Here is a 20,456-nt window from a genome sequence, read left to right on the forward strand (position 1 = left end):
AAGACGTTATAGTCAAGGAGTGAAAACGGGGTCCGATAACCAGCCACAGCCAGCACTAGCCTCCAAACATAGGTCGTCATTTCCCGAAAAATTAATTCGACATCACATCATGTCCGGCGTTTCCCACAGCCCATAGCACCATATCACCATCACAGCCCATCACATCATAATCCATAATTCAATATCAACATCACAGCTCATCACATCGTTGCCATTACATCATTACCCATCATTTGACATCACAGCCCATAACATCATTACTCATCATTTAACATCACAGTCCATCATATCATAGGTCAGAATTCAACTTGAGAACTCGTTCTGAATCCAACTTCAGTTTGAAGGTGGACTTTGAAGCTAAACACCAGCTATCGATTTTGAGACCGAAGGCGTTGGATACTGAGCTGCATGCCTGCGTCCGGCGACGACTTGGCTTTTGGGACCGTGCGCTGGTACCTAGCCAAATTTCATCTTTGATTAGGGTGGCAGCCGTTTACGGTGACGTTCGTAAATTGAATGCTAGTTGTGTTGTGATGAGGTCGTAATGGTAGGCGGGGTGCGCGCCCACTGCTCGGAGCGAGTCTTGGCGGGGCGGGGGTAAGGGCGGGTGGCTGTAGTGCTGTACTGAAAACGTGTATTTAAACGCGGGGTGCGTGCAATAGGGAGGACTGGCTACAGTGGCGACTGGCATACCGCCGCCCAGTCTTCGGATTGTTTCGCAACACGTTGATCGAGTGTGTCGCACCCGATAATAGATCTCGGCTTCTGGTGGCTTTATGGTATCAACTTTCTTGACGTTGCACCAGTTGTACGCTGCACGCTTGTACGGCGAGCACGTTTTCGTCTTCTGCTACGTATGCAGAAGCATGGTGGTTGTGGTGGTGATGAAACTGCTCGCCGGTAGTCGGCCGCGCTCAGAGCTAGCTCTGCTTGCACTGGCACTGGGTTGGGGTAATGACCGGCAAATGCACTACCAAAGATACCATTTTGTTAGGGGTTCCAACCCACAGAACTCCCCCCAACTCTGGCTACGCCAGTGACCGTGATCCCATGGTGGACGGGGAACATGTTAGCATGTGCCAGTAGAGGGTGAAAGGGGGGGGGGGGAATCGTGAATTCGATCCCGTTTTTCTGCGTCGGGTTTCAAAGAGCCACGTTTTCCCTAGTCGGGTAGTTCCCAAGCAGCACAATGTACCGAAAGTCGAGTGCAATAGGGGTGGACGGTATGTGTCTTATCAATGTTCTTTAGTTTCACGGGTATCTTCAAGGCCTTCCACCTACCCGTCCACCCCTATTGCACTCGACTTCCAGTGCATTGTGCTGCTTGGGTTTCAGCGTGCTGCGTTTCGAACGGCGGCATTGAAATTTGTGTTATGCAAATATGTAAAAATTAGACTGCGAATTTTCGTGCAAATGCATAATTTTTCTCTCTCGATATAGCGTCGTATCTGGACGATAAGAACACTTTTGCTCGTGGTTTGAGACCGATTTAGAGGGTTCTGTAGTGCATAGAAATGTATGTTCGTTATGGCATATTTTCTTTGGCTCGAAATATACTTTTCCCCCCTCTCTCTTCCTTTTTCTGTATTTCCGGATAGCGAGGTGTGAGAGCTTCCTGTTCCTTTTCTCAATGAAGGTTTTACTAGCTGGCTTCGGGAATGCTTTAGGTCCTCTTTCGCGAGAATTTCGGTCATGGTATAACATACTATCGGTGAAAGATGAAAGTCCTGCCTCAGAACATCAGTTCTTTCATGTCATACTATCGGTGTTTCAGTGGGATGTGGTGTTGTGCCCCACCCCGGCTGCTCCACTGCGCGAAGCATTAGAAGCAAATATTCAATAAATATATCGTGCTGCAGCGCTCAAGGCTTGCACCATTGCGGCATGGAGAGAGTGCTGGCTGCGCTGTCTTCTTGTGATATGGGCGCTTGTGACATTTATTGAGAGGTGTGTGCGTTGTAGTCAGACTATTAGGACCATGTAATTCATTGTGCACTACGTTAACCGGTGTTTTGGCCATTGGCCGATAGTTATCGCGAAAGTGGGGTGGGGGTGGGGGTTCTCTTTTATATGTTTTTGACGAAATGACCGATCTGCGTCTTCCAACTTTCTTCTCTTCTTCTTGTTCTCTTCGTTTCTTCTCTTCTGTGCTTCGACGATTCGACATACGGGACAAGGTCTTCACGAAATTGAACCTTTTGCAGCTGTCGCTGTAAAAGAAAAACGAGCGCCGGAAGACTCAGATGCAGAACTAATAGCGCGAGAGCGCTAAGGTCAACCCTCATCTCCTGTCCCTTACGGATACCATCCAAGTGAGCGCCACCGAGCTCCCGACTCCAAGTACAACGCTGAACGGCAAGCCCTCCTCTTCCCCACACCCGATATAACAGACCGAACGCGACGCGTCTTTATCGTGGAGCCAACTCCACACCACAGTGACCACACCTGCGGTGCAAAACGAACAGCGCGAGAGCGCCAAGGTCAACCCTCCTCCATCCAAGTGCAGCGCAGCCCCACCGACCGAGACCTCGACTCCGAAGTCTGAATACAACGCTGAACAGCAAACACCCCTCCCCTCCCACCCACCGGAAGCAAGGTCACGCATACGACTGGAATCTTCCCGCTACCGGTAAACTCAGATTATTACAAGACACGAGGACAGGTTCACTGGAACACTGAAACTGGGGCACCATATTCATGTTTAGTTAAAGCATATTTCTATGCAACTCCCCCGCCCCCGGAATTGTCAACGTTAGAACCTACAAACAACGACGATATGAACTTGAGAAACTCATCACAGGGACTTCAAACTCAACATCACATCATTACCCATCATTCAACATCGAACTCAACATCACATCATATCATTACACATCATTCGACATCAAACTCAACATCACATCACATCATTGCCCATCACCCAACATCAAACTCAACATCACACCACATCATTCTGAGTGATGTGATTGTGAATGATATTAGTGATGGCCATCATGAGTGAATTCACCGACTTCTGCCTCCAAATTGCGGCGTTGGGGAGAGCTGAAAATGACATGGTTGCTATAATCTACTAGTTCGTGAAAAAGGGATTCCACAGAGGGGGTTCGGCAGCATGAGTCATTTATGGTTGGAACCTGAATCTTGACGTTGGAAACGTGCCCCTGGACTTAGGGAAAAGACAGAACACACAAAAGAAGGACAGCACAAGGCAAGGCTTGTCTTCTGAACAGACGTCATCGGTGGGTGTACGGGGAGGCGCTTCTGCCACACCTGCCGTGATGGAAGAAGCATCGTCCATCAAAATTGTCTTCATTGGACTGGTTTCGAGATATTCTGTGACAATGAAGACGAGATGTGAGCATTTGTCTTCCTGCTTCATACGGCTTACAAAGCATTATATCAAATCCAATCCAATCTAATCCAGGTATGTGGTACTGCACAGTACACGTGGTCGGTGGGTAGAACAACTGTTGACAGTGCTGTGGTGTCCAGGTGCACATCTGATAACTTAGGGCCACTACTTCTTGTTTTTCTTTCGCCTCTATGATTAGAAATTTGGTAAATCTTCTGTTTTCTAAATTCTACAACACGTTTAAATATGTAGGCCTCTTTCCTCGTTTTGTTTACATAAAACATACCATGTCATCGTCATCTTCTATCTGCTGTTGTTCAGAATATTTTATTGGCATAATTTTACTGCTGTAGTTAGGATATTTAATATAACCAAGTAAACTTGTGTAGTACTGTTGTTGTTGTTTACATAACGCTCCGGTACTAACGCGTTATTTCTCAATGAAGAAGCTATCGACGGAGCGACTAACCATTCTTTTTTTCTCTGTCTTTTACTCGTGCAGGCGTTCATGCCTTGTCCTTGGTCTGCTTGCCCTTGTCAAAGCGTGCTGACATTCCAGAACTGTCAGAACTGTTCCAGAACCAGTCTGTATAGTGACATAACGACTTGTCCTGGTGACACGCCACAGGTAACATCATTTTGAGGTAATGTTACTTTGTTTACATTCCGTTTTAGCGTTTGCCGACACGTTCTCATATCAGCATGAAACCAAGAAATGAACGTATTTCGGCAGTTTAAATTACGCGGTGCTTATTCCACCAAGGTACACGGATGCATCGCGTCGACTGAGCGGGCCTTTTCATTGTACGGGCCTTTAAGTGTTGTATACGTATTTAGATGGAACATCTCTCGCACGTATATTGCAGCTGATCAGTGGTCATATCATGCAATTAGCTCCTGGTTTTGACGTTGTTCAGTATTTTGTGGCGAGGCATTCGAGTTCCACACCGAGCGCCGCTCGTGAGAGCGAAATTGTCGGAGGAGAGGAGGAGTGGAGAGGGAGGGCGTGGAAAATGAGTAGAGAAAAACAATGATTGGAGGAAAAGACAGTACTGTGCGGTATGCTCCCGAATCGACACACTTTGCTCTACCCGACGAACTGATGCACCCTCTACGCATCTCCACCCTTCATCCTCTATCCTCCATCCGTCTTTCTTTCTTTTTTTTGGCTATAGTCGTGACGACGCCCACGTCTGTGTGGCCAACAACTGCGAGCCGATCCTGCCATCCCCCCCCCCCCCTTCCTCGCTCCCGAATCGACAAAACCCCAATCAAAGAACACATACCACGTTAAAACCACAATTTTCCTTAAACAACTACAATTCTATTCTTAATTCTGCTGCAATAAGACTACCTTGGCGAAAAGCGTGAAGTGTATCCACATCATTGATGCAAGTTTTGTATGACACGTGACATGCCCACCGTGAGCACGATGATGGTATCAAAAAAAAAAAAAAAAACGGAGATAAAAACATCTCACAATCACATTTATACTCCGCACGTAGCTAGTAAATCTCTCAAGGTCTCGCGTCAATGAAGCACACCCCAGCGCTACCGAAGGACCCGATAACTTCTCATGTGACTATGCTATCGAGACGCATGTGCTTAAACCGCCCTGCTATTGGATAAATCCGTCTAGGAGGAAAACTCCCGCACAGCGGGGATGAAAGTCGCCTCCATATGGGCTTATTTATTTTTGTTACCGTGCTTCGAGTGGACTCCATTCCCTGCCTTGATAAGTAGGGGTCAGCAACATCTGTCTGAAGATTGCGTCATACTATGTATACGCATGGAACCAAGTGAAGTTTGTACAGAAGTACGCGACAGGAATATCACGCACGAAATGAAGTTGCTTGTGAAACTTATTTAAAAACCAACAACTATACACACATTCAGGATAACAAAAACAAAAAAAGAAGAAAGAAATATAAGAAAAGGAAAAGAAAATAACTTTGGTTGAGATTGTCGAGCGGGCGACGTCCTTGTTCAGTTCAAAAGAAAAAGTGCTTGTGGAAGGCTTCTATAGCGCCATTTTTGCTTTTTAAGGATCTGTCTATTTATTTATTCTATATCATCTATCTGCATTATGTATTCCTGTGTTCAGATTATATTTAATCGCCAGTTCGAAAGATCTATCTGTACATACATGCGTATACGTTTACTTATTAAGCAACCGGTGCCTCTGACCTCTGGACTTCTGCCATGGAGCTGCTTCAGACGTTCATTAATCGTTCACCTTCAGACGTTCACCTGGCTCACCTTGTACCTTTCCGCATGATCCTGATGCTGTTGTACCCAGTTCATGATTGCTGCTTCACCTCATGCTTCTAATAAATCTGGTAGACCCACAGGATTCGGTACCGCCAAGCTTCTCAACTCTTATAACATACTACTTCGTCACAGCCACAGCAACAATAGATGCTGACGATGAGATGGAGGTAAACCGACCTCCTGGTTAATAGGCTCTGAATTCTTCCTTCCTCATCACGTGCACCGAAACAGCATAATCTGTGCGTTGGTCTGTGCCCTTTATTGCTCCGCACCGAAACAGCATAATCTGTGCGTTGGTCTGTGCCCTTTATTGCTCCAGGTGCTCCAGGTTGTGATCGTATCGAAGCTTCTGCCGGATATTGTCTCTTAAAGGCACAAAAGTTCGTTCGATCTTTCCGTTATGCTTTTGTGTTCCTTATTCTTCTTGAGTGAATCTTATCAGGAAGCATATCAACAGACGCTGTGTACAGGGAAGGGCAAGTACTTCTAGTTTTATGTGCGCTTCGGAATAAAATTTCAGTGAAGAGACTCTCCAAGCTGTATCGCCGCTTTTAAAACTCTTTGAATGCAACGTTATAAACAAGCCATGCGGAAAATCTTCACCCTCGTGGGCACAGAACACGTCAAACAATCCACGATTACATCTCTGTCAAGGACTGAGCGTAGCTGTCTCGCGACGTAAATCTCTCAAGAACAAAGCTTGTACGTTTACTGTAAGGTCCGTGTTAAGAGATCACAAAGTACTTTATCCTTTCAGCTTTAAAACTAACGAGAATGGCTAGTGGCGAAAGATAACTTCATTGCAACGTACATGGAGGGCGCTTTGCAATATTTGTCCCTCTTGGAATTGTTTGTCCTATACTGCATTCGAATGAGTAATTTGTCTCTGGTTGCTTCTTTTCGTGGAGTAAACCTATTTTTGATGTTACTAGATATGAATGACCTACTTTCCTTAGTGAACGCTTTCCTATTCTGATTTCACCTCATAGGTTAATACCTGATTTGATTTGATCTCCTTTGGAGGGCGGGATCTATTTATCTTGACAGGAAAAGTCAGCCAGAAAGGACAGCTTGCTATCCTTGTTAAGTAATTCCTTAGTGCGTATTCCTGGGGTAGTTAAGAGTAAGGCGATGTGGGGTCAGAGGTCAGAGGTCTTCCGCTGTCCCACACACGATGCCACAGGCTGCTGAGGAGACCGGTATCACGCAGGTAGTGGAGAAGCGCCGCGGTTACACCACTGCTCCGTGTGCCAAGTAATGTTGCGAGAGAGATAGAGTATCCGAGGCTGGTCAGGCGAGACTCCAGCTTATCGCGGAAGAACTTGGGACAGGCAGCAGTCGAGAAGAAGGTGTCGAATGTCTGCCTCAACGTTGCAGGTAGAACATAAGGGTGTGGCTTGCTGGTCCATTTTGAACAGCAGTGACGGAGTGCAGGCGACGTTGAGGCGGAGCCGATGTATGACAGATTCTTCTCTCCTTGAGACACGACAACAGATAGTGTACTCCATTGTTGGGCCAATGGACCTCAAGAATGGGTTGGTCCCAGCAGCGTCCTTGACAAACAGCTTCGTGTTGACAGTAAGGAAGCGGCGTAGCTGCAGTTGGCAGGCGGATGTCAAGATGTGTATTCCACCAACCGGCTCTAACGCATGAGCACGTTTCGCAGCGGCGTCAGCGCGACTATTGCCGGGGGTGCCGACATGGCTCGGAACCCATTGAAACCACACAGTGTGACCCGAGAACAGGAGCTCATTGTATATTACGAGTATCAGAAAATGCATGTCGCAGACTATCTTGACAGAGTAAGATACCAGGATAGCTAGGGCCGCTTTGCTGTCAGTGAGTACCGTCCAGGCACTAGGCGGAGAAGCAGACATATGCTTCAAGGCAGCAAGAATAGCAAACAGCTCAGCTTCGACAGATGACGTTTCATAGGGAAACAGAGTCGCACGCTGCCGTCGACGAACCTTGCCGCACTGACCCGTCAGTGTACTGTACACCTCCGTTCGATGGCTATGGAAGGCATGAATGTGGTCCAAGGTGAGTTGACATGCAGCGACAAGTGGTATGCTGTTGTTGTTAGCAATGGCAGGGACAGACTCATGTACCACGGGTTGATTCAGCGCCCAACGTCGGTGGCGCTGTGCAGAGGTGGCACTGTGATTGATGTAGCTGTTTAGAGCACGACAGAATGCGGACGACGGGGAAGTCAGACCGATATCTCGTACATAATGATGGGTATGTCGGCTGACGAATCAGGTGTAAGCGCCAAAGGTTTCTTTGTCGCACAGAATGTGGGCTGGAGGTTCTCGCGCCTCTGCCGAAAGGAAGAAGATCTCTGTTGTATTAGGCACACCTAAACAAGGGCGAAGGCTTCTAGCTTGAGCACCGAGTAATGCCGTGTCACCAGAAACACTGGTAGACTGTGTCTCAAGGTTGGAGAGTCGGACCTTGGAAAGCACGCATCTGAAGAGTGTCTTCGCAACATGATCACTGTGCGAGCAACAGTTTGAAGCCTGCAGGCGCACTAGGTTGCGACTCGAAGTCGGAAGGCGCCTTTAGATTTGGGGGCGGGAGTTGTCCTGCAGGAGTTGATTTGACTGCCAGTCCCAAATGCACGGAAGCTTAAGCGAAGTTAATGGACCATTTGCAGTATTGGAGAATAAAATTCAAGACCAGGGGTCTAAACTGGGAAGTATTTGGAAAGGTCTGATTTCTTCCAAATCTTTTTCTTTCTTTTTTTTTTTTTTGAGAGTGAGTATATGCGAGGTTTACACACGTTGTTGAAGGGCATATGCATACGCTTCTTCAGCACAGCAACGTTTTCTGAAGCGTGGTTAACTTCGACGATGGCAGAACGCTCTCGAGCTTGAGGAGTTCCAGAACAAGGGCAAAATAGACGAAGGGGCTGGGAAGAACAAGGACGTCATTGTTTCGGAACTCCTTAAACTGGAGGACATGCTACCGCCGTCGCAATTACCCCAGCAAACTTTCGTGCTGTCACTATATGTTCTACGTTATCTTACTGCGCTGGGTACAGCTATAAATTATTTCCTTCCTCCGGGAGTTGGCCAAACGCGTGCTGCGATTCTGCGAATTCTTTTACATGGTTCGATACTCATGGTATTGGGCCATTCCACACAAGCATTGCAGAGGCTCGGTTCGGCAACCTCAGATTTCCACGGAAACGAAAAGTACGATGTTACGTGACGTTACACTATAGGCGCCCAGGTTTACCACGTTAAATATCTCCTAGCAGTTACTTTCTACGAACGCTCAGTGGCGCCGTCCCGCTGGTCGCTGAAGAGACGGCTCTTTGAACACACAAGTCCCACATAAGTTGAATATGAAACCGCTACGCATACTTTTCCTGCCTACACCTGCACGGCTACTGGCATTAGAGGAACATTTGAATAAGTCAAACGTAATGACAAATTTCTTCTCATTTTTCTCTGAACAATGTTATGCGAAAAAACGCTTCGAAATTCCGGCGACTGCCTGAAAGACGTTAGACAAAAAAGGCTTGATTCGGATGATGCACGGAATAGGACGAGCCTTAACATGGTCACACTTCCGGTGTGCGGAAGTGCTCCTCATACGTACTATAATATTCGAACGTCTCCCTAGAAGGATGTGCGCTCCACCAGAGTCCCGGGGAACGAAACCACAGAGTGAAGACACAGCTTGCTGATGGACGGCTCGCCTGTCACAGAATACTTGTTTGATGTAAAGAAGGGGTTCGTTGTTGCGTCTGTTCGTATGCACTTCGTTGGACTTCAGGACTTGCTGTGTGTCGCTCGCAGCTGAGTGTTCAGTGTCAGTCGTCGATTCTGACCGGGGTTCGCGTGAAAACGACCACACTCTATCAGAAGGTGATGTGAATCCTCTGTCACTCCGTTCAGCACGTCGATGAGGGTGCGACAGCAATCCTATAGAAACATTGTCTCGGATGTGCCACTCGGTTTCAGTCGGTGAAGTAAAGCTTCTTCTGGGGCAATGGGCTGTAGCTGACAGCAGTTTATTTAATACGAAACCACTACCTTTCAGGTGTCATAATGCCTATGGGGTCGAAGTGGTCATGTGCGTATCGCTAAAGTATACTAGTATAAACCCTCTACGGGAAAGTTAACAAAGAGGAAGAGAGCGCAGGGTGTGGGAACAAAACATGCAGTGCGGCGCGCATGTTGAGTCTAGGGTGCAGCATATTGCACTGCTGCAATGCGGGAGAAAATACGTTATCACCATATCGGTCGAATGCATTCCGGAGATACAGGGAGCCTATTTGTTCATTCGAAGAAACAGGTATCACGTAGAAACAAGCTAACATGCACGACGCTGATGCATGCGGCCTTCGCCAAAGGGGAAGCAATAGTGTATATGTACACGCGCATAACTGAAAAGGGTTGGTGACGAAATTTGAACGGTATTTAACCAGATCCCCCACCCCCCACCCCTTAGAACTAGAGTTTTGTTTTGTACTTGAGAGACAGGGCAGTCCGGTTGTCCTTTGTCCCATATCCTTCTTCGCACTCTTTTCCTCAGCGTATTCTTACTCTCGGCCGTCGCGAACACTGCTGCGTTGGCAAACAATCTATTTTCATCCCGGACCCTGTCAAAAATCTCCTCTCCCTCATTGAGGTAACCCCGCTTTCCTGTTTCGATATATATCCCTCTGCTTGGTGCCTATCTACCACTGCCTACTGAACAGAATACGGTCATGTTTGTGTAATAGCCAGCTGTCTTCCATAAGCACTGGTACGTACTTGTCGTGCCAACCTAAGCGCTGTCGAGGTCAATCCCGCTGACTATTCCCTCCACCCGATACCCCTGCTTTACCTTGTCCTATTAAATCTTTATTGATGGTGGGAGTCTTGTCCTGTCCACCTCGTGTTCCACTTCCTGTCTTACTACTTCGCCTCAATGCTACCTACCTTGAAGATGCTCCAGATCGTTTCCTTGCTCTTTTTGATTCATACGCGATTCTGTCAAATAGAACTCTGCCACGATTTGCCATTAGGACACACTCCCAGTGCACGACGTACAACAACCGGCTCAACTTGAAGAACAATATCAGTCAGTGCACATCGCTGACGTGAAGTGAAGGTGCGACGGAGTGTCGGAAGGTCAGGGTGATGGGACGGGGACGGGTAGGGTTAAGAGAACCAGGCCCTGTGGCCCTGGAGACTCGCCCCCTTGTTTCGATGCATAGATGTCAGACGGGGTATCAGGATAGGAGATAAGAAAAGAGATAGGGAGACACAGCGCCTGGGTTAGATGTTTCTCGGCATGCTCTACAACTTTCCAATTTACACCTTTGTTCCCAGAGCAATAATTCAAAAGTTAATTAGTTATTCGAATTGAATTGACTAATTAGGAGCAATGAAAAATTACTGGCGAACGGGAATAAGAGCGTAAACAGCTTCCAGTTGCTTTCACCCGCGTAGAGCGCTCAGTCTTTTTTTTTTTTTTTTTAAACATAGTTCGACTTATATGGGACCCTCTGTATAGCCTCGCTGATACAATGCACATTGAAAACCCAAACATGTCTATTTCTATTATTCACATACAGAAAGACTGGCTCTTTCTCCAGAAGGTCCTTAATGCACTTCCGTAGCGAATGACTTCAGATATACCCTAATTACGATGGGTAGTCCTAAAGACATACGTACATGCACAGTGTTGTACTTACTTTGGGTACACTGAAATTTTGTGGGCCAAAAATGGCTCTTGAACACAAGGGGGTAACGCGTGCGACCAACACATACTGGTCGGAGGTTCCACACATGGTCTTTCAGCTATTCCATGCCGGAACCCCTGTGTTTATGCATGGAAACAACGTTTCCGGGGATCTAGAAGGTGGTCAGGATGCTCTGGCCCCCTCCACAATTTCTGTCTTCACATAGTGTTTAATAGACCCAGATTGTGCATCTGCCATGCTGACCAAGCCTGGACCCCCCTCTGAGAAAAATCCTGGATCCGCCCCTGGTCTCAGCATGTTGTCGACAACTGTTCGCAAGAACGCTTACGTGCTCACAACAATAGCGGACGTCAGGACGTCCATTTCGAGGACGAAACAGTAGTGGGGTGGGGAGGGGGGATAGGAATTTCACACTGGACGTACCTGGTTTACAGGAGTCCTTTGGATTCTTCATATCGGCCGGCCTCCGATGTGGTCCCCGCGGCACTTCAATAGGCACGACACGGCGCCGCTTCTTGGGCAGTTTTGCCCTGGCCTGCGTGTGCGAATAGAACATTGCGAAGTTGGAGACGATGACCGGCACAGGAAGCGCGATCGTGAGCACACCGGCAAGCGCGCACAGAGCACCCACAAACATTCCAGCATACGTTTTGGGCACCATGTCTCCGTAGCCCACAGTGGTCATCGTGACTAGCGCCCACCACAGACCAAGCGGTATGCTGTTAAAGTCGTTCTCCGGATTCGACTGAATCCTCTCTGCGTAGTACACCAGGCTGGCAAAGATAACGATGCCCAACACTAAGAAGAAAACCAGCAGTATGAGTTCCCCGGCGCTCGCCTTGAAAGTTTGAATGAGGATTTTGAGCCCCGCCGAGTGCCTGGTCAATTTGAATAGACGCATAATACGAATGATGGAGAAGAACTCGAGAATATCCGCGTTCTCCAAGTGTGAGGCTAACTTTTGCAGTGTGAGGTCGATGTAAAAAGACAATGTGGCCGTGAAGTCAATGATATTCACTGCCCCCCGCACAAAGTCTAGCTTACTGGGACTGGCCACAAAGCGAATAATGATCTCAAAGGTGAACCAAGCGTTGCAGACACACTCTATGTAGAAAAAGGCCTCGTGCGGGTTCGTCTGCATCTTGTCCAGCGTCCAGGCGTACTGGTTGGCCGCCGTCTGCACCGTGATGTTCTTGATGACGGGAACCCGCATGTTGGGGTGAGTCTTGAGGCAAAACGATAGGATGGACACGCAAATGAAGAAGACAGACATGACTCCTATAACCTTGGCAGCAGTCGACGAGTAGGGCTCGTCAAAGAGCGACCAGATCTTGGGCTTGACTCGCTGCCAGCAGGACAGCGTTCCGGCGAGGTACTCCTCTTCCATGCCGAACTTTCGGGCGATCTCTTCATCGCTCGGCTTGTCTGTATCTAGATCGAGTCTGTCAAGGACAGCTAGTGTCTCCTGCGTATCTCGATGCTGCGTGTAGGTCATCCAGCAGCAGGGCTCAACCTGATTGGCGTCCAGCCCCCAGAACTCAAGCTCTTCTTCGAAGAGAGGCCCGCACACGTCGGTAGGATAGTGGAGCTTCCCTGTGCGGTAGTAGTTGAGGATCTGACCGAACACACCGGGGTGCCGGTCGAAGAAGTACTCGTTCAGCACAGGGTCGTAGTTCGCCAGGGCCTCGGTCAGTCGTGACAGGCGGGTGGCCGGAATTTTCTTGAGCGTGGCCTTGTAGGTCTCGTGCCGGATGCCGCCCACGTTGAGCACAACGCGGTTCTCGGCGTCCAGGTTCATGATGCTCCGCCACCGTCCACGTTGCTGCTGTTACAGGGCAGGGCGCCGGAGACTGCATCCCTCCCCGACGCCCATCACGCCTGCGAACACAAAGGCCATACTCATTATTCTGCATTACACACTCACTCACAATACACAGGCAACATAATGCGCTTTTCTAAAATGTCAGCCATTCTGCCGGTATGGCATATAGTAATGGGGTATCTGTAAAAATCAATCACATTCTTCCACCCGCGAGGCGCGTACCTTTGTCCGAACAGAGCTGAATGTCTGCAGAACAAGTGTCTACAGAAGGTTACAGGTTATCGAAATCTTCGCACCTGCTGAAGAACAATGGATATAAAGATCGAGGCACGTGTGTAACGTTGTTACAGTTTCTTGGAAGCTCAAGCTTCTGTAATAACAGCACAGTGTTACAACAGTGCTTCCTATACGTTGTACGAGCCACGCAAACTCAATATTCGATTTCTCAGCAACAGTGTGCGAATGAAAAGCGTCTGTGAAACACGTTACTGGTTCAAGCGCAAAAGTACAATATGTATTACACCCGAGTGAACGGTAAACGCTCCTGTCGAAACAACTTTATTTTTAAGATGATGAATGGGGAGTTTCATTGCCAGGGGCGTATCTTCAAAAATAGAACAGAGAGGCAGTCGAGCTCCGTAGATTCCAATGGGTCCGATTCACCTCCGACGAGACAAACGGTTGTGTGAAATGGGTCTTAAAAGTGTGGCAAATCTAGAAGACGCACACACACACACACGCACACACACACATCGTATCCCATCACAGGTTATGCGAACATTTCCGATCAGCAACATTGCATCAGCAATCGAAGCACCGCTGGTTATATATCAAGTTAGTTTACCCTTAGCGTTACATAGGGGCGTGGGAACGGAGAAAGATCGAATTGAAAGTTACCATGCAGAAAATGCATTTTACAACAATACTTCACTAGAATACACACGATGTATAAGGTAAAGGAACAATACAAATTCAACTAGAAGATAAGTACATAGCGAGCTGCAGTAATAACGCAGTACTACACACGAAGGACTAACGTTGCGTGAAACAATACTCCTGCTCGGCATCTTTGAATTTTTTAGTGTCGAGGATTGAAGTCTCATTGAAGTCCGTTATTTCTCTGCCTGTACTCGCACCAAAGCGTCTGACATACTTTTCTCATGGAGAGTCCGGCGCACACACACAAAGAAATGATGATGAGATGATGGCGCTGACGTTGCAGTTCATATAGTAATATCTGATATTTCATGTTTAGATATAATTTGACGCAATAAAGTGCGTTATAATCAGCATAGCTACATTTCGTTTGAAATTTTTCTACATCATGAAATGTCGAAAAAAAAAAACACCAATCAGCAACAACAACGATGGTGTTGTTCTTGATGCTCTCTTGATCAAATTTCTGACGTAAAAGATAGCTATTAGACACACACTTGAATATGAAGTAACTTTAATGAAAAGCAGTCTGTTTCGTTGAAAATCTCCACCCTTTACTTGCACGTCTAGGACGGTCATAGGCTTGCACAAGTAAAGGACATACGAACAGGTTTCGGATTGACCGTTATGGCGGATATGATCGAACTAAAAGAAGGGGAAAAGAAACCAGAACAACAACTTTATTTGAATGGTGATGATTGTGGAGTTACATCGCTAAGGGGCGATGCTCTATCTCTATATTTTTCTCTCATATCCAATCCAATCCAATCCAATCTACCTCTGCCCCATTGCTGGCGGTAATGCCTCACTGTGAGGTCCGAAGTGCTACGGAGTTCCCTTAGAAGTCGGCCCAGGACGCACATTCCCCCAGGGCGTGAGTCGTGACGTTGCCCACATACGTGAGGCCGACAACGGCAAGCCCTATCACCACCACCACCACCACCACCGAAGTGCTACGTCACCGCCGCCACCGGTTCGTCACCACTACCGAAGTGCCACGGCGTCCAAAAGATTTACAAGTGATTTGAGGGCAGAGCGTCGGTGGGCTGGATTTGGTCATGGACCAAGAGTTTGACAAAGAGAAGGGGCGAGAGTCCTGCTGATTTAGAGACATTGAAAGTGCGATTCTGACAGGTTGGTAGTGCGCGGGCAATGAAGAAGGATGCGCTCTAGGATCTTCCAGGTCACCACAGTGACGGCATCTTGGAAAGTCAACTTGTCGCACGCGGTATAACGCCACTGAGCTGTAAAGAGCACATTTTAAGTCGCATCCGATGAATTAATGCAGCATCTTGAGGAGAGGTGTTTCGTGACATCCGGAAAGCGACCGTTGGCTCAAATCTTGCTAACATAGTGGGAGGAGAATGTCATTGTCAATTTGCGGGAAGCCGCCACTAGACGACGTGCCACTAGACGTCGAAGAATGGAACGATGGTCTCCTCGCAGCAGTGCTATCCTCGTTCGTCTCCTAGATGAGAGAGCTGCTTCTGTCAGCCTGTTCATTCCCCACGACACCAAAACTGGATGGTATCCATTGGAGAGTGAGCCTGTGTCCCGCTTTGTGCAGATGCTGGTAAGCCATTACCACACCCATCACTATAGGGGTGTGGACGACCCTCGTATGCCTGTGTTCTCAATAGCTATATAGTGCATTGGAGTCGGTGAACACTGTTCATTCTCGCCGGCTAAAACCAACTACCGTATGTGCTGCAGAAAGAATAGAACGACATAGAGGTTTGCAGACGGTGATGAGGTTGAATGCGAAAGGCGTCGTCCTTGCGCTAGGCCTTCGGGTGGCATTGCAAAGGCCGACTAGCCGTTCGTGGAAGCGCCATCCGCGTATATGCTGCAGAAGCGAAAAACTGCCCTTCTACCAGAACATAAAAATGGGCTCGAAGGACCTGGGCAGGGGGACAAAAAAAAAAAAAAAAAAAAGAACCTACCCCAACAGTGCCCCAACTAGACGAAGTAACCCTCCCGGTCGTCTACAATTGGCTGAGAGGACTCAACGTTGATGACGTAAGCCCACTTCGAAGGGGTGTATCTGGCGGTCACGCCCGCTATTTTCGCGTGGTAACTGCGCCCTCGGTGCGCTGAATACGGTCAGAGTCGTCGTGTGTATGATAGTAAGGAATCACGAGAATTGTTTCCGGCAGAGTACTCGGAATTGGCGAAAATCATTTCATGGTCGCTTTAATGTAATATCCCGCATGGCATAGATACCCCAACTCCCGCGGTGAAGCATCTCGTGCCATCATTATCATTGTACTGCACGCTAGAATACTGAGAGAAAAAAAAGAATTATTCTTCTACATGTCGTAGTTAGCGAGATAGAAGCCGTAGAACACACTCGCTAGCGAAGCGCAGACGTCACAGAGCTCAGAGCTGCGTCCCATTGGCAGCCGAGCGCGTGACTTCTCGTGCGCTGCATCACTGGCGGCGGCGAGGGCTGTGACGTCAGAGCCGCATGAGTTTCGGTATTCGTGGTGCCCATTTTCTCCGCTTCTATTACCCGCGTCGCTGTGAAACTTTCGATGCACGTTCACATCGGTGTAAAGAACCGACTTTTACGTTTATCTAGGAATACCTGGCATGACCTGTCTCAACCCCCTTAACCGATCAAACAAGCAAAACTCCAACCGTTATATACTGCACTATACGTTGTTGTTGTTTGATGCGCGGCGTTATAAAGAGGTAAACGAGAGAAGCCGGCCGACGAAAGGAAAATCCATATAAATGCACATGTGCTGCCCACACAATTGCATGGTCCGCTTCGGGAAATACAAATACGGTGGCTTCGCGGACGCATCAATAGATGCTGGTGAAAAACTCACTTTTCAGGAGGCGTTGCGGGTTGTAAAGCAATTTAATTCAGCAGACCGCTTCTTTTGTGAAAGTGCGATTCAATGAGTTTCTTTTTCGAGACGTTCCCGGAAGAGATAAAGCTACATCGGGAAGAAAAAAAAAAAGCGATTCATCCTTATTTGTCTTTCTCAGGGGTATGACAGGAAGGATTCTGCTGCACGTAAACTCCAAATGTTCAGAGGGATAGATCAAAGAAAAGCAACATCACTAGCGTATGTTGGAACGTAGAGAAGTACTGATTCCTGCTCGAAATAGAAATTGTAGATCTTTCTAATTGCTTTTACAGGGCTGCAGGTTTCTAATCAGACGATTATATTTCACGTGAACGCAAGTAAGTAGAACTTGAAGAGAGTTGCAGGTCTTATTTATTTATTTTATTTTATTGTCATCGACCTTTCCCTCCGCGTAACCTTTTTTTACGAATTCCTCCCTCCCCCCGCCTCCGTAGTCAAATGTTTCCGTTCCTTTTGCAGTGCCTTTATATTTTATAACACGAGTTTGGAACGCCTCATCACGACATCACGACACGGTTGGAAAATGGGAAACTGGCGACTGCAAGATTCGATTAGTTACATGAAAGAAAAACGTCGCGTCACTAGCCATGGACAGAAAAAATTCAATTGTTCAAAAAAATCATTTCATTGGTTCGTGTACGCTGTGTTAGATAAAAATGTCAACTTGTTGCGTAGCAGTAACACAAAGTAAGAGAAAAATATTTGACAACATTATCCTGCACGATTTCTGTGCGCCAGTGAAGTTGTACTGTCGCTATTAATTTCCGTGGCGGTGATAAGGAAGATTCTTTGAAATGTTGTGTATCGCGGCTTGGTAACCTCTTTCAAATCAAGAATGGCCTTGAATGTGCTCTCGTACGGGAATAAGTGATCTGTTTATGCACTTGCAGTTTTGGGTGCGTCCCCAAGCAGCACAACACCTTGGCCCAATATCGGACAGATATTGGCAATACTGGCCCAAAATTGGTCCAATATTGGGCCGAAATTGCAACTATTGGGCCAAGATATTGTGCTGCTTGGGTCACGCCAATATGCGAGGTATCTACTACGTTTATTACGGGTACAGTGGGCAGAGCCGGCCAGTGGCGAATATCCGGCGTGAAGCCCCCCCCCCCCCCCCGAGCCCCGCTTTCCAGAGCCAAGGTCTAAAAAAGTGTTTCAGTACCCCCGAAAAAGTGTTCTAATGGGAAGACCTTGAGCGTGGACAAAAACAAAACAAAGCCAAACTAGAAGACAACACACCCTGCGTCTTTTTCCTGCCCACGCTCTTCAGGCGACAGAGCCAGGGTTGCCAAATCTGGCTATATACGCACCAACTTTGCATACTCTCGGTTTCAGCTGACGCCTTAATCTCGGAGTTGGCTACACCTCCAGGCTGTCCCGAAGAATACCGCGAAACGCAAAGAAAACGTGGATGCACGATTTTTTAGGCGTCCCATCAACATTTCCCTCAACTATGTTCAACAGTGATACACTACACAAAGAAGGCAGGGCGCGCTTTGAATACTATCGGAGATACCCATGATGTGTCTCGTCCCTTTATGTTAGGTAAGGTATGTATTTTCTTCCCGCATGTGTCTTGGTGTATACTGCACTCTTAAAAATGGACTTCGCCGCATAGCACGCTCCTAGCCAATCATCATCTCGAATGATATTGTTATCTGCTTGCTTATTTTGCTTGCTTTTTCACCTATTATACTTTGCCGTTATGATAATGTTTATGTAGTCTATTTTATGTCACTGCTGTCCGAACGTAGAGGAGCTATGGCCTTTGTCAAACCACTTGGTTTTTTTGCCATAGTTTCTCACACCATGTGTGAAATAAAATTCAATTCAAATTCAAATTCAATTCAATCTGCACTGATTTGTTGAAAACGGGAGGCGTACGCCTTTTTTGTGACAATTGTGAACAGCATAAGTGTCACACACACACACACATACACACAAAAATAGAGATACGATGATGAGATATAAGTGATGAGATAAGTGTCACAAAAAAGGCGTACGCCTCCCGTTTTCAACAAATCAGGACAGATAACGATATCATTTGAGATGATGGTTGGCTAGGAGCGTGCTATGCGGCGAAGTTCATTTTTAAGAGTGTGGGTGTTTCATGAAGGTGCCCCTGCCGAATAATTCGTAAACAGATGACGCAATCGAAGCAATTTCTTTTCGGTAAATGCCATTGGGACATCAACCATGAACTGAGTAGTGAGCTCATTTGTATACGCTTACTATATAAACATCCATACTTTTAATTTCTTTTAATCTTTTTATTTTAATCTCTTGAAAAGATGAGTTCCTCATCGTGATAGTCTTCGCTAAACGAAGTCTTGTAAAGAGCCGCTTTCATTTTCACATGCAATGAAGGGGATTGAGAGTTTCTTGGAGCATTATTAAGTGAATTACTTGTCTTTGAAGGACTGTGTCCCCTAACTGCAGCGAGCGCGACGAAGAAGAAGATGCAGAACATATTCTCCCGCGTCCCAAGTATATGCCATAAGTCGCTGTGTCGCGTAAGCGACCTTTGCTCTTTGAAAGGTCAATTTCAATGTCGTTCAAATTTTGGCTTGTTAGCACACGCAACAGAAAACGGCTGTGCTGCAATCATTAGTTTCTCGAAAAAGCGCAGCTGATCGAGATTTTGAGACTCGCCTGACTTGAGGTGGGTACGGACTGATGGCGAGTGATCTCCACAAGTAATTTTCATTGGTTGATCTTTTGCCCATTTTCTATTTGTTCATTTTGTTTAAACATTACTGGTTATTTTCTTTTCTTTTGTCTGCTGTCTTATCTTTCTACATGAAGTACACTCTTAGAAATGAACTTCACCGCACAGCACGCTCCTAGCCAACCATCATCTCGAATGATATCGTTATCTGCCCTGATTTGTTGAAAACGGGAGGCGTACGCCTTTTTTGTAACACTTATGCTGTTCACAATTGTCACAAAAAAAGGTGTACGCCTCCCGTTTTCAACAAATCAAGACAGATAACGATATGATTCGAGATGGCGGTTGGCTAGGAGCGTGCTATGCGTTGAAGTTCATTTTTAAGAGTGCAGTTAACGACAGACCCTTCAACGAATTTCGGCATCAAGCTCTGACGTCAGATGAGCGATAATCTCGGTTATTTCTATTGGCTCCCCCGAGCACGTGGTCTCTCCCGCTGCCCCATCATTGGTGTAGGCGCTTGCTGTGATGTCACAGGGGAATGCGTTTTAGGAATTAGAGGGTTGTAGTGCATCGTACGATATCGCGTTTTCGTACGGAAGAGATAGCGTTCATGGTTCTGTGCACGCCCATAACAGAAAGATAGCAGAACCACAAGCGCTATCCGTTCCGTACGCAAAGGCGACAGCGTACGATGTACTAAAACTCTCTATTTACATTCACGTGGCGTGTCTGCTGCCAAGTGTCTAGTCAGCGGGGGCTGAGAAATAACCTGGCAACATTCGCCTAATTGCAAGACAGTTACTCCCGTCGGAGAGAAAACATGA

The 20,456-nt window shown here is 47.1% G+C and overlaps 1 protein-coding gene across 1 annotated transcript in view; it reads right to left on the reverse strand.

The window, feature by feature from the left end:
- Window positions 1-20,456, reverse strand: part of LOC135400738 (potassium voltage-gated channel protein Shaw-like) — a 115,139-nt gene that overhangs the window by 36,657 nt on the left and 58,026 nt on the right. Inside the window, exon 2 of the mRNA XM_064632616.1 lies at window positions 11,745-13,199. Within this exon, the coding sequence (XP_064488686.1) occupies window positions 11,745-13,119 (1,375 nt within the window). The 5' untranslated portion in view covers window positions 13,120-13,199. The remainder of the gene's footprint in view (window positions 1-11,744; window positions 13,200-20,456) is intronic.

Source organism: Ornithodoros turicata, chromosome 7, assembly GCF_037126465.1.
Source record: "Ornithodoros turicata isolate Travis chromosome 7, ASM3712646v1, whole genome shotgun sequence".
Taxonomy (NCBI): Eukaryota; Metazoa; Arthropoda; class Arachnida; order Ixodida; family Argasidae; genus Ornithodoros; species Ornithodoros turicata.